The sequence below is a fragment of the Emys orbicularis genome, chromosome 14, assembly GCF_028017835.1.
Source record: "Emys orbicularis isolate rEmyOrb1 chromosome 14, rEmyOrb1.hap1, whole genome shotgun sequence".
Classification (NCBI taxonomy): domain Eukaryota; kingdom Metazoa; phylum Chordata; order Testudines; family Emydidae; genus Emys; species Emys orbicularis.
This window is the reverse complement of record NC_088696.1, coordinates 40,975,133-40,989,811: the sequence shown is the minus strand read 5'-3', so window position 1 is coordinate 40,989,811 and position 14,679 is coordinate 40,975,133. Positions and strand designations below refer to the sequence as shown.

Below are 14,679 nucleotides of genomic sequence, written 5' to 3'. Positions count from 1 at the left end.
ATCTGTTCTTTTTTGAACCCTGTTATAGTCTTGGCCTTCACACCATCCCCTGGCAATGAGTTCCACAGGTTGACTGTGCACTGTGCGAAGAAATACTTCCCTTTGTTTCTTTTAAGCCTGCTAGCTATTAATTTCATTTGGTGACCTCTAGTTCTTGTGTTGTGTTATGAGAAGGAGTAAATAACACTTCCTTATTTACTTTCTCCACACCAGTCATGATTTTATAGACCTCTATCATATCCCCCCTTAGTCTTTTCCAAGCTTAAAAGTCCCAGTCTTATTAATCTCTCCTCATGTGGAAGCAGTTCCATACCCCTAATCATTTTTGTTGCCCTTTTCTATACCAATTCCAATTCCAATGTATCTTTTTTTGAGATGGGGCGACCACATCTGCACGCAGTATTCAAGGTGTGGGCATACTGTGGATTTATACAGTGGCATTATGATATTTTCTGTCTTATTATCTATCCTTTTCCTAATGGTTCCTAACATTCTGTTTGCTTTTTTGGCTGCCGCTGCACATTGAGTGGATGTTTTCAGAGAACTATCCATGATGACTCCAAGATCTTTCTTGAGTGGTAACAGCTAATTTAGATCCCATCATTTTATATGTATAGTTGGGATTATGTTTTCCAATGTGCATTACTTTGCATTTATCAACATTGAATTTCATCTGCCATTTTGTTGCCCAGTCAGCTAGTCTTGTGAGATCCCTTTGTAACTCTTTGCAGTCAGCTTTCGACTTATGTTATCTTGAGTAGTTTTGTATCATCTGCAAACTTTGCCTCACTGTTCACCCCTTTTTCCAGATCATTGATGAATATGTTGAATAGGACTGGTCCCAGTACAGACCCCCGGGGGACACCACTATTTACCTCTCTCCATTCTGAAAACAGACCATTTATTCCTACCCTTTGTTTCCTATCATTTTTTAACCAGTTAATGATCCATGCAAGGATCTTCCCTCTTATCCCATGACAGCTTACTTTGCTTAAGAGGGTGAGGGACCTTATCAAAGGCTTTTTGAAAATCTATGTACATGATATCCATTGGATCCCCCTCGTCCACAAGTTTGATCCCCTCAAAGAATTCTAGTAGATTGGTGAGGCATGATTTCCCTTTGCAAAAAAACATGTTGACTCTTCTCCAGCAAATCGTGTTCATCTGTGTGTCTGATAATTCTTTCTTTACTATAGTTTCAACCAATTTCCCTGGTACTGAAATTCGGTTTACCAGCCTGTAATTGCTGGGATCACCTCTGGAGCCTTTTGTAAAAGTTGGTGTCACGTTAGCTATTCTCCAGTCCTCTGGTACAGAAGCTGATTTAAGTGACAGGTTACAGACTACAGTTAGTAGTTCTGCAGTTTCACGTTTGGGTTCCTTCAGAACTCTTGAGTGAATACCATCTGGTCCTGGTGACTTATCACTGTTTAGTTCAGGGGTAGGCAACCTATGGCACACATGCCAAAGGCGGCATGCGAGCTGATTTTCAGTGGCACTCACACTGCCTGGGTCCTGGCCACCGGTCCGGGGGGGGGGGGGACTCTGCATTTTAATTTAATTTTAAATGAAGATTCTTAAACATTTTAAAAACCATATTTACTTTACATACAACAACAGTTTAGTTCTATATTATAGACTTATAGAAAGAGACCTTCTAAAAAGGTTAAAATGTATTACTGGCACGTGACACCTTAAATTAGAGTGAATAAATGAAGACTCGGCACACCACTTCTGAAAGGTTGCCGATCCCTGGTTTAGTTCATCAATTTGTTCCAAAACCTCCTCTAATGACCCCTCAATCTGGGACGGTTCCTTAGATTTGTCAGCCAGAAAGAATGGCTCAGGTTTGAGAATCTTCCTCACATCCTCAGCCGTGACCGATGCAAAGAATGGCGGAGGGGAGCATGGCCCTAGATGCCCGAGCAGAGCACATGCTGTGTCATTGCCGGCCCCCCAGAGGCCGCTGATGCAAGGCCCTGTTTACATGCTGCCCTGAGCCCCAGGAGGGTTTGACGCAAGGCGCTGGCTTGGCTGAGGAACTGAGGAAGTGCATCTGTGAGAGCTGCCAGCCCAGCCGCTTCCTGGAAGGGCCTGTGTGCCCTCTTGGGGAGGGGCGGGGGGCACCTGCAGGGGCGCTGGGAGCTGGAGCTCAGTGTGGGGAGCAGACCAGGGTGTAACACGGACACTGGAAGTCGGGCTGACTTTGAGCAGTGGTGCATTGGCGTCAGTGGCCGTTATGGAATCAGGGCCGGATCTCTTTCGGAAAGTTCTGCTCTAGTTAGCAGGCGTTACCCAGGGGGCCGGGCTGGATGGTCCCAGGGGTCCTGCCTGGCTCAGACGCTAGGCACGTGGGCTGCAGGCAGCCAGGCTGGAAAGGGAGCGTGGGCAAATGGTTACAGCACCGGAGTGGGAGTCGGGAGACCTGGAGTCTGTTCGTGACCCGTGTCAGATGAGTTCGTGGGGAGGCTTGGGGGGTGTCCTGGGTGGCCAGCAGGGCCGGCCCCTGGCGTTTTGCTGGAAAATATTTGCTGTCCCCAAGTGGTCGAACGCAAAAGAGCCCAGCCCAAGCTGGCAGCCAGGGTGATCACCCTGATGGGCTGGCCCGGTGCCCAGCCCCATAGGAGTGTCTGAGCTCATTGGTGACCCCGGGCTGCGGGGCAAGCTGCAGTGCAGCCCTATGGGGGGGGACATATGGACCCTGGCCTCCCCAGTCTGCTCTGGCTAGTCACAGGTGCATGGGCAGAGCTGAATGACTGACAGGCAGCCCCGGCCACCAGCCGGCTAGCGCCAGCAGAGGAGCCTAAGCAAATATTAAGGTTGTGGGGACGTGGATCTGATTTTACATGGGTGGCCCGCTGGCAAGCTGCCAGCCTGACCCCTAGTGCCTCCCTGGCAGACTGCCCCAGAGGAACATGCAGCCTGTTCCCAAAGCAGGGGCTGGCCGCATCCCCCAGCTAATGAACTGCTTTCTGCCCTCTTCTCTGGCCAGTTCCCCTGTGCTCGCTTCCCAGCGGGCTCTGGGGACTCCAGCCCGGCTGCTCTCGGCAGCCCTGCCCGTGTGGAGGAGCTGGGCTGCGGGGGTGGCTATTGATGTGTTTGATCAGGCTCAATCAGGCCAGCATCCTTAAAATATTCATCAGCTTCCTTCTCGTCGGCGCAGAGCTCCAAAGCAAGCGCAGGGCCGGCGAGCCTTACCCTGGGGCTGCCTGCTCGCTCTCCTGCCTTGCTTGCTGCAGGGGGATGTGCAGAGAGCGACTCCCCACTGAGCGCCTCCTGCCGCCTTCACCATGGGGAGGCTGCCTGCCAGCCACCACATCCCACCCTGATTCTCCCGCGCTGCATCTGGCCGTGATGGGGGGGGCTCTGCCTGCTGTTAAAGGGACACCGCTGGGGTTACTGTGTAGAGAGCCGGTGTGGGAGAGGCTAGCCCTCAGGCTCTGGGAATCCCTGTCCCCCTCTCCACGCTGCTACCTGGAAGTGGGCACGGCCTAGGTGCCACTGTGGGAGCCCCACCCCCTGACTGATATCACCACGATCAGGAAAACAGCTTCCCCCTCCCCAACCAGTGGTTAATCTCCTTGTGTCTAGGACATTTAATACAACTTCCTTGTAATTTGGGCTGCTTGCTCCGCAGTTGGGGCTCGGGTCCTGCGGGTATGTGGCAGCAGCTTGCTCGGAAGCTGTTGTTGAATTCAGGGCTCTTGCTGGCCCTGGCGGGTTTGCATGGGAATGGGGCAGTGATGATCTGTCCTATGGGGGTGAAGCGCATCTCTCCCAGGGACCACAAGCAGAGAGCAGTCTGGCCCTTGTCCTAGGGTAGAGTCCTGCAGCGGGACTGGGAGCCCGCAGGACCCACTGCCATAATAGCAGGAGCGGGTAAAATGTACTTTGTTGCAGGCAGGATCGAGTGGACAAAACACCCCACAGACTGTGATATTTTGTGGGAAAACAAAATGCAAGTGCAAGTACATCTGCTCTTTAAGTTGACCTTATTATCGATCGCTTAGTTTGAGCCTCTTTTTAAAATTTATTTCTATCAAAAACCTAGTTCAGTGATCAGTTTTCCTGTTAAATGTTTGTCAAAAAGCAATAATAATCCTGACATAAATAACTTGAATGGAATATGTCAAAGTTCTAGAAACGGTGCTTAAGCGGTTGTGACTGTTTGTGTTCCTATGCTCACCCTTTTTACAAAACTATAATGGATTTTGTACAAAGTCCAAAGTGAGGTATCATTTGAAAACTCATAATTTGCTGATTATTATTGTCCTGGTAAAATGTGTGGCAACATAAAGTTGTAAGATTCTACTGTATGATATTACTGAGACATGTTCCAAGTTTAGAAAAGCAGGCATAAACCAGTGCCTCAAAGGCAAACTGACACCTCAGCCAGGTGTCCACAAAATCAAAAATGGAGTATTGTCTGGTTAAGTGGCCGTTCTTTGGCAGGAAAAAGGGTGTGAGTGAGAAATGTACATTTTGGCAAAGAAAAAGCTGGAGGTTCCCATCCCCTCAGACCTTCTGTCTCCTGAACCTCAGCTGGAGAGATTCTCAAAGAGAGAGCTGTAAAAAGGGAACAGATGCCCCAAAATGCTCCTCCCTTTCTCTCTGCTCATGGCATCAATAACACCTGAAGGACAAGAAAATTAACACTGAACTGGGGGAGGGGTCTTGGCTGAAAGGTTTCCACCCAGTAAGACTACTAGAGCATGTGGTGAGAGAAACCTTTGCTTTGAATTCATTTAGCTTGTTAAGTTAGGTATTAGATATGTTTTATCTTTTTATTTTCTTATAACCAATCCTGATTTTTATGCCTCTACTTGTAACCGCTTAACATCTATCTGTGTTTTATCTAAACCAGTGTGTGTTTGGATTGAAGTGTTTGTGAAACTCCATTTGAGATAACAAGGTTTATGCATATAATTTTCTATTAATGAAATGACAGCCTTTCTATGAGCTTGTATTGTCCAGGAGGGTGCTGGGCAGTACAAGATGCACATTGCTGGGGGAAAGTCTGGGACTGGGAGTTTGCTGGTGTTGCCCTGCCATATAATTCAGGAGTGGGTTGGCCACAGCACTCAGACAGTATAGCTGGGAGTGATTGACATGCTGGAGACCAGGAGTGATTGCTCTCAGCAAAGCAGGGTAAAAGACCCCAGGTTGGGGAATTCAGGGGTCACAACTGTCCATCAGCCCAGACTGTAGCCTGGGGAATGTCACAGCAGTTTAAAAATTCCCAGTTTTTTTTTTTAAATAACTTAATTTTTATAACCATTAACAAAAATCTGCACTTTTTAAGGCAAAATTGTAGTGCAGTTTGTTTTGACGTTCCGTGGGATATACACACCACAGCAGTCTGTCATAGATCGAACTTCAGCAACGCAAAGCAAGTTTTTTTGTTTTGTGTTTTAATTTTTAAATAAAGGTTTTAATACTTAAATTTAAGTGAGGGATAGAAAGAGCTTTGATGTCTATTATAACAGGAGTTAAAGTATTTTTGTACATGGTTTAGGCAAAATTTGTTTATTCTTTTAGTGGTAAAAATTGTCTGAATTCCGTTTATATCGATAACACTGCTCTACAGCCAAAATGCTTCTGAAATAAATGTAGTCAAACTTTACTAATTCTGGGTCACTGAGAACGAAAATGATGCTTAAAATTGTTGATTGGCTCTAGTTTTCAAGATATGCTATTGGGTCAGTATATACGACCCTTGACTTGGGAATGGCGGAGGATAAGTGAGTTATAAAGGGAAGGGATCTCAATTTAATCCAGAAATGCCAATGATTTGGAGAGAGCCAACAGATCATACCAGCAATTGTTACTTCTGCATGGTGCCTCCAGTTGGGAAAGGTGTGTCAAAGAAGAAAAAGTGGACTGTGCATCATCCAAACATTCCATCAGCTATACGCCCAGTACCCCACGGAGAAGGACTGCTGGTTCCTGATGCACCAGAATCATTCTCACTTGAGTCAGACGAGGAAGAGGATGAAACTTCTGGTCCTGAACCATCAATGTCACAGGACCCACATTTTCTCCCATCCTCCTCCTCTGAACCACACCTCATAACACAAGGTGAACTGAATGACCTTGTCAGGGATTTGGAACTACCCAAGAGTAAGGCAGAGCTGTTGTGCTCCAGACTACAGCAGTGGAATCTCTTGGCAGGTGATGTTAGGGTTTCCATGTTCCGTGACCGTCAAAAGGATCTTGTCCCATTCTTCTTCATGGAAGGTGATCTTGTAGCCTGCAACAACATCGATGGTGTGATGGCAGCCCTCAACATCGTTCAGGATCCAGATGAGTAATGTTTTGCCATCAATTCCAGTTGGTCATGCAGTCCATATGAAGGAAACCTATGACAACATGAAACAACTTTTGAGGTGCATAAACTATGACCAACATCAGTGGCAGCTTTGTGGCGATTTGAAGGTTGTTGCTCTCTTGCTTGGTCTGCAGACTGGATACACAAAGTACTGCTGTTTTCTCTGCGAATGGGATAGTCGTGCAAGAGATTCCCACTACATCAAGAAAGATTGGCCACTCCGACAGTCATTGGAGCCTGGGAGGAAAAGTGTTCAGCATCCACCACTTGTTGAATCAAGGAAGATTTTGTTACCACCCTTACACATCAAGCTGGGTCTGATGAAGGCCATTGACAAAACACAAGCAGCTTTCAAGTACCTCCGTGGAAAATTTCCAAGGTTAAGTGAAGCTAAGATAAAGGAAGGTGTCTTTGTTAGTCCTCAGATTCGTGAACTTTTGCGAGATGATGCATTTGACCATGCACTGCGTGGCAAGGAAAAGACGGCATGGAAAGCCTTCCAGTTAGTGGCAATAAATTTTCTCAGAAACAACAAGGCAGACAACTACAGGTTGTTGGTGGAAAACCTCCTCAAGGCATACAAAAGTCTTGGTTGCAACATGTCACTAAAGATACATTTTTTGCACTCTCATCTAGATTTTTTTCCACTGAACTGCGGAGCAGTGAGCGACGAGCACGGTGAGCGATTTCACCAGGACATTGCAACAATGGAGAAACACTATCAGGGCAAATGGAGCCCATCAATGCTTGCAGACTATTGCTGGACAGTGACAAGAGATGCTCCATTTAATGAATACAAGAGACAAGCCAAGAAGCGCCGAGTAGACACTGAATAGGACTAAACTATGTACAGAATCGTTTTTTGCCTTTTGTTTCATAATAAATTTTATTTATATAACCCTTTTGCTGATTTTTAAAGTGTTACATAAACAGGACAGGTGAAATATTATCATGTAAAGCAACCATAAACACATGAAAAGACCTAGGTTTACAATTTATGATTAAAACTCTACTATCTACACAATATACATAGACATAAAATGTAAAAACTTAAATATCTTAGAAACAGTAGCCAATCAGTTGTTTTAATTGTCATATTTGAATTCAGCACATCAAAATACATAATAAATAGCACATTTTATCTCTGAAGCAGACGACTTCTCAAAAATTGTAGACCAGTGTAATCTATTAACTGACTATTGTGTTTTTAGTAGCATGGGAGAATCTGGCTCTCTCGGGGGATTTGGGGGAGCTGCAGTTTTTGCCGGTGGGAGTGGGATAAAAATGCAAGAACCAACGCAGAGCGGGTGGGTGTTGCGGGGCAGGATGGGAGCAGGATTTAAAACGTAGTCCCACGCAGGGCTGTGCCCTAGGGTAGCAGCAGCTGGAGTCACGTGATCTCAGCTTTGGACAGAAATGGCCTTTACATATAAAATGCTAGAAACTCAAGCAGGAAAGAGCGAGAGCAGATGCCTGCGCCACCCCTCAGGCAGCTCCTTGCAGCATGGTGTCTCCAGGGTGTCCCCTGTTCTGGGGAGACTGTCTCCCAGCCCAGCAGTGCTTCTGCCAAGGACTGCTCCCTGACAGCCTACGTTTTCCTTTGCTCGTTTCAGCCCCGCTCCCATAGCCCCCCAACAAATCCCTCTCCCCCGTGTGGTGCCCCCCCCAGGTGTTCCTAGGCTGTTCTCACCCCGCCCTCCATCACTGGTTAACCAAGTGCCGCCGATTTAGTTCTGTTGCTTTCGCCTCCTGAGTTGATCTCAACCATTTGCTGAGCCTCAGGGGTCCTGGGAATGGAGGGGGTGGGGTACTGCCCTGCCCCAGGGAGTGGCACTGCCAGTGTCCCTTGGCACTAGTGAGTGTGTGAGGCCTGGGATCGCTCAGACCGCACCCCTCGATTAGCCCCGTTGCAGGTGTGCCAAGACTGGGAGCAGTGACCTCATGCTGACAGTACAGCGTCTTGCTCAGCTGGTACCAAAGGTGGGGAGATTTGCCACAGACCATGGCAGTGCCCGCACCAGCCAAGGCAGTTATCACAGCCTCGGGCCCATGTGTCCCCTATACCTGCGCTGGAGAGTGGCCCGTGGGCATCTGCCTTGGCATGGCACTGTGTGGCATTTGCTGGGCCAGTGAGCCGGGCCGGGAGTGGGCACACAGGGGGTTAGGGAAGGTGCCACATCCCAGACAACTAGGAGAGGGCCCCAGGTGGTCAGATGCCCCCCCCTCCAGCATCGGCAGAGCGATGCTGTGCCAGGCTCTGCCCTCTGGCTGATGGCGAAGGTTAAATCCGCCTTATCCTGCAAGATCCCATAAGGCATCCTGGAAGGTTCTGTGGGGCCGGGCACTGGGAGTCCTGGGGGGGTTGCCCCCTGCCCCTGGCTGGTCTGTCATTAACCCAACTTTGTTGCTTTAATAAAGAATTCTGAGATTGTCCCGCTCCCCTCCCTGTGGGAGGGACAGCCCTGTCAAGGTGCTGCTTCTGCCGGTGCCTGGGCAGAGCTTCGCAGACTCGCGTAGCAGCCTGCCAGGCACTTCCCAGGAGCTGCTCACAACAGGGATGCGGGGGCCGGCCTCCTCCCTGTGGCGCAGCTCCGTTGGCCCTCGCGTCATGGCGCGATGCAGCACCTCGCGGCTGGCATTCCTGCTCCCAGCTGGGTGCACAGGAGGGACGCTGCAGGACTCCCACAATGCACTGGATTTGCATGAGGCACCAGGATCCGATCAGGCCAGGCCTCCGGGCTGTACACTCAGCAGCCTGTGGTGGCTGCACTGTCGCCACAACCAGCCAGCACTTCAGGCCAACACGAGGCAGCCTGGGACAGAGCCACGGGGTCGGTCTGTGCCCAGCAGTAAAGCATTCCCCATCTCGTTCGTCCCAGCCGGTCCCAGCCCCTTCTCTAGCCTGAGGGATGCTGTGCCTGGACTTTCCCTGCAGGACCAGGCTCCAGCGCGTGGGACATGGGTCAGGCCCATGGGGAGCCCACTCCTGGCTTCTTGCAACCCCTTTGGAGCACCGCTTTGCCCACTGCAGCTGCTGCCAGCGCCCCAGCCCCAGCGTAGGGCTGGGAGGGACCACGCAGGATAAAGGCAACTAACTGCCATGCCTCCCTCTCCAGGTTGCCCAGAGCAATGGGGGCCCTGAGGGGAATTTTCCAGCCACCTGCCGCGGGCGCCTCGCCCGTGCCAGGAGCCCCCTTGCCATGGGAAGCTGAATGGGGAGACGTCCCTGAGCTCGGCAGCTTTGGGCTCCGCTCGTTGCCCGGGAAGGAGGCTTGGGGAGCGAATGCAAACCCCAGACACAGACAGCTACGCGTGGGTGGGGTGTTGTCTGCAGCTCCAGCTGCTCCCGCGGATGCCAGGGCTGGAGCGTGACGCGGACGGAGGTGGTCAGCAGAGCCAGCGCCCCCTGCCCAGCAAATTGCCCCCTGCTTGGGGCATGGAGGCTACACAGGAGTACCAGTCTCCAGGGCGTCTTGGTGCCTCCCTTTCTCCTCCCAGCATCCGGCAGTCAGAGGCCTAGGGGCACCCACAGCACAGGGTTGTGTCCCTGACCATCTTGGCTAATAGCCATTGATGGACCTGTCTTCCATGAACTTGGCTAATTCTTTTTTGAACCCAGTTATACCTCTGGCTTTCACAACATCCCCTGGCAATGAGTTCCACAGGTTGACTGTGCGTTGTATGAAGAAGTCCTTCCTTTTGTTTGTTTTAAACCGGCTGCCTATTAATTTAATTGGGTGACCCCTGATTCTTGTCTTGTGTGAAGGGGTAAATAACACTTCCCTATGCAATCTGCCCACATCAGTCATGATTTTATAGATCTCTCTCATATCCCCTCTTAGTCATCTCTTTTCCAAGCTGAAAAGTCCGTCTTATTAATCTCTCCTCGTACGGAACCTGTTCCATTCCCCTAATCATTTTTGTTGCCCTTTTCTGTACCTTTTCCAATTCTAATCTATCTATTTTGAGATGGGGTGACCACATCTGCACACAGTATTCAAGGTGTGGGCGTATCATGGTATTAAGGTATTTTCTATCTGATCTGTCCTTTTCCTAATGGTTTCCAACGTTCTGTTTGCTTTTTTGACTGCCGCTGCACATTGAGCGGATGTTTTCAGAGAACTATCCACAATGACTCCAAGATGTTCCTTGAGGGGTAACAGCTAATTTAGACCCCGTCATTCTGTATGAACAGTTGGGATTGTGTTTTCCAATGTGCATGATTCTGCACTTATCCGTATTGAATTTCCTCTGTTGTTTTGTCGCCCAGTTCAGTGAGATCCCCTTGTAGCTCACAGCCCAAAGTGCTTTGCTTCGGGATCAGTGGCGGGCTCTCCCACCGCTGCCATGCAGCCTTCTCTGGGGTGGAAGTCACTGCAACATCCCACGGGCTTATGGGACAGGAGGGTCCGGAGTGGGCCCCAGCCTGGGAGAGGTGTGCGGGCCTCAGGCATGAGGAGGGCGTTGCATTGAGTGCAGTGTCCCTTCTACAAGCCCAGGATTCAACAGGGGTGGGTCAGCTCTTCCCCCTGCTCTGCCCTGTGGGGGCAATAGCTCTGCCCTGCCCCCCATGTGGCTGGATAGTCCCTGTACATGCAGGCGTGGGAATGGGACTCTGACAGGCAGGAACAGTGAGCGTCCCGGGAGGGGGGGCGGGCAGAGAGAAGCCCCTGTGTGGGGCCTGGGGGAGCTGGGGCCGGGCTGCAGACCTGCCCGGTGAGGGCTGAGAGCTGGGGCAGGGGGCTAATCAGTGACTCTTGTCCCCTGTGCAGCTGTGGCCGAGGATCCGGTGAGCACGGCTGGGAGGAGATGTGACACCATCTACAAGGGCTTTGCCGAATGCCTCATCAGCCTGGGGGACAGCATGGCCCAGAGTGTCCAGAAGCAGCAGGAGGACAGTGGGCAGGACGGGCAGGAGCTGGACACCATCTGCAGGTGAGAGTAGCAGCGCCCCAGTCTCCCAGCAGCTGCCCCCCAGCCAGTGGGGTTTAGGCTGTGGCCGGGGGGCAAAGGGGACAGCACTGGCGCTCTCGGCAGAACGCTTTGGACCTCAGGTCGAGGGGCCCAGGGGAAAGGGGGCAGGTTCCCAGCCTGGCTCCTGGGGTGTGTCCTGTCAGCAGTGGGGGCAGGGGACGGCAGGGTCTCGCTGTGCGGGAATCCGGTGCCGGGAGGAGTCAGCTGGCCCGTGCATGGAGGTGGAGTCCGGGAGGGCTGATCTGCACAGGGCCACGTCTCCTCCTGCTCCTCGGCCAGGGATGGGGACTAGCCATGGGCATGGGGCTTTCCGCACAGGGAGGCTGGACAGCTCTTTTTAGAAGATCTGCGCTAGCCCAAGCAACCTTGCCAGGCTGGCTAGGGGTGGGGCAGGGCAGGGCCAGGCTGGTTAGGGGCCGGGTGGGGCCAGGTTGACTAGGGGCAGGGAGGGACTGGTTAGGGGCAGGGCAGGGGGGGCCAGGCTGGCTAGGGGCAGGGAGGGGCTGGCTAGGGGCTGGGCAGGGCAGGGCCGGGTGAGGCCAGGTTGACTAGGGGCAGGGAGGGACTGGTTAGGGGCAGGGCGGGGGGGGCCAGGCTGGCTGGGGGCAGGGAGGGGCTGGCTAGGGGCCGGGCAGGGCAGGGCCAGGCCGGGTGAGGCCAGGTTGACTAGGGGCAGGGAGGGACTGGTTAGGGGCAGGGTGGGTGGGGGATCAGGCTGGCTAGGGATGGGGCGGGGTGGGGGCCAGGCTGGCTAGGGGCAGGGAGGAGCCAGGCTGGCTATGGGCAGGATGGTGGTGAGGATCAGGATGGCTAGGGGCAGGGCAGGGTGGGGGCCAGGCTGGCTAGGGGTGGGGCAGGGCAGGGCCAGGCTGGTTAGGGGCCGGGTGGGGCCAGGTTGACTAGGGGCAGGGAGGGACTGGTTAGGGGCAGGGCAGGGCAGGGCCGGGTGAGGCCAGGTTGACTAGGGGCAGGGAGGGACTGGCTAGGGGCAGGGTGGGTGGGGGATCAGGCTGGCTAGGGGCTGGGCCAGGTAGGGCCAGGCTGGCTAGGGGTGGGGCAGGGCAGGGCCAGGCTGGCTATGGGCAGGGAGGGACTGGCTATGGGCAGGGTGGGTGGGGGATCAGGCTGGCTAGGGGTGGGGCAGGGCAGGGCCAGGCTGGTTAGGGGCCGGGTGGGGCCAGGTTGACTAGGGGCAGGGAGGGACTGGTTAGGGGCAGGGCAGGGCAGGGCCGGGTGAGGCCAGGTTGACTAGGGGCAGGGAGGGACTGGCTAGGGGCAGGGTGGGTGGGGGATCAGGCTGGCTAGGGGCTGGGCCAGGTAGGGCCAGGCTGGCTAGGGGTGGGGCAGGGCAGGGCCAGGCTGGCTATGGGCAGGGAGGGACTGGCTATGGGCAGGGTGGGTGGGGGATCAGGCTGGCTAGGGGTGGGGCAGGGCAGGGCCAGGCTGGCTATGGGCAGGGCAGGGCCAGGCTGGCTAGGGGCAGGGAGGGACTGGCTATGGGCAGGGTGGGTGGGGATCAGGCTGGCTAGGGGCGGGGGCCAGGCTGGTTATGGACCGGGAGGGGCCAGGCTGGCTAGGGGCGGGGCAGGGAGGGACTGGCTATGGGCAGGGTGGTGGTGGGGATCAGGCTGGCTAGGGGCAGGGCAGGGTGGGGGCCAGGCTGGCTAGGGACGAGGTGGGTGTCAGGGCTTCCCTGCCCTCCCTTGGTTCTTGTCACGCAGATGGAAGCAGGAGGCCGGAGTGGGACGCGCAGGCAATGCGATGTTTATCAGGGTTAACAAGCGAGCACGCTGGTAGAGGTTTTTCGTATCTCCCCCTCCCCCCCCACCCCCTTCTTACCAGGCTTAATTATACCTGTAGTGCTCACCCCGGTCCCACCCCTTACAATCTATGGCCATGTTCCGGTTTGGAGGGTTGTGAGTCTGGGGGCTTCGGCACCACCTCTTTTGTACCCCCTGGGATGGGTAGGGAAGGAGGTTGTATACTGGTCGAGGTCACCTTTCCTCTGGTTTTTTAGTGTTTCTTATTCCTCCATCCATCCCCCTTATCCGTCTCAACTGGCTGCTTGCCCTTGTCTTGAGATGGGAGTCGACGCAGTCGTATATTAAATTCCCACCAAACCCAGCAACACTTTAGCTTTATTTCTTATCTTTTCTCATTGTACTAACAACCCATCTGGCTGGGCAGAAGCAACACACGGTGTCTTTGTTCCTTGTTTACGTGTTAGTAAGGGTATAAGAATGTTAAAAATCAAACCCAAAATTCTATCTCCAGGCAAATATACAGGCCTAAATGCTCTAGAACCATCACGAACAGTGGGGCCAGGCTGGCTAGGGGTAGGGCAGGTTGGCGGGGTGCGGGGTGGGGCAGGGCCAAGCTGGCTAGGGGTGGGGCGGGGCAACTATGTTGGCTATGAGTAGGGCAGGGCTGGCTACGGGTGGGGCCGGATGGGGCGGGGCCAAAATGGTTATGGGTGGGGCAAGACCAGGTTGGCTATGGGTAGAGTGGGTCAAGGCTGGGTTGGCTATGGGTGGAGCTGGGCTGGCTAGGGGCAGGGCAGGGATGGCCAGGGGTGGGGCCAGGCTGGCGAGGGGTGAGGTGGAGTGAAGCAGGGTTGGCTAGGGGTGGGGCAGGGCCAGGCTGGCTAGGGGCGGGGCTGGAGTGGGGCGGAGCAGGCCTGGGCTGGCTATAGGCATGGGGGCCTGTCAGTCGGTGTAACACACAGATCACAAGGCCTGATCGCCATGGACCCTCCTGGCCTTTGTCTCTGACTCTTCCCTCTCCTCGGCCCAGGTCCTGGGACGACTTTCACACCTGCGCCAACAGGGTCTTGTCCCGCTGCCCCGATGAAGCTGCTGCCATCTGGGAGTCGCTGCGCCAGGAGTCCAGGAAGATCCAGTTCCAAGGGAACCTGCACGACCTGTGCAGCGCACGGGCCAGGCCGCCCGGCAGCGTGCGGGGCTCGGCCGCGGACGAGACTAACAAGGAGACCCTGCGGGGCTCATCCTGGCTCCCCCGGCCGAGCCTGCTGGCCGCCCTGCCGCTCCTGGTGCTCACATCACTCCTGGTGCCCTTCGTCTAGCCAGGGAGCCGCGGCCAGGCACCCCCTGCCGGCACCCGGCACAGACTCTCGCAGGGCCAGGCACCCGCACTGCGAGAGAGATCAGGGTTACTCTGTAAATCCCGTGCGCTAGGAGCTGTGGGCACCAGAGCCTGCTGCCCACGGGGTGTTTCCAGCCTCTTTCAAGCCAGCCCGGGGCTATGGGGCAGCCAGAGGCCGGGTTCCCCTGGCACAGCCTGGGGCCAGGGGCATCGTGTCCCATGGGGCGAATGAGGCTGGAGCCCCCGGGGTCCTGCGATTCCAGGGAGATCTGGAC

The 14,679-nt window shown here is 53.9% G+C and overlaps 1 protein-coding gene across 1 annotated transcript in view; it reads left to right on the top strand.

Annotated features, from left to right (window-relative positions):
- NRN1L (neuritin 1 like) overlaps positions 1-14,384 on the top strand; it is a 30,030-nt gene extending 15,646 nt beyond the window's left edge. Inside the window, exons 2-3 of the mRNA XM_065416316.1 lie at positions 11,101-11,263; positions 14,096-14,384. Of these exons, the coding sequence (XP_065272388.1) occupies positions 11,101-11,263; positions 14,096-14,384 (452 nt within the window). The remainder of the gene's footprint in view (positions 1-11,100; positions 11,264-14,095) is intronic.
- Positions 14,385-14,679: the final 295 nt, after the last annotated feature.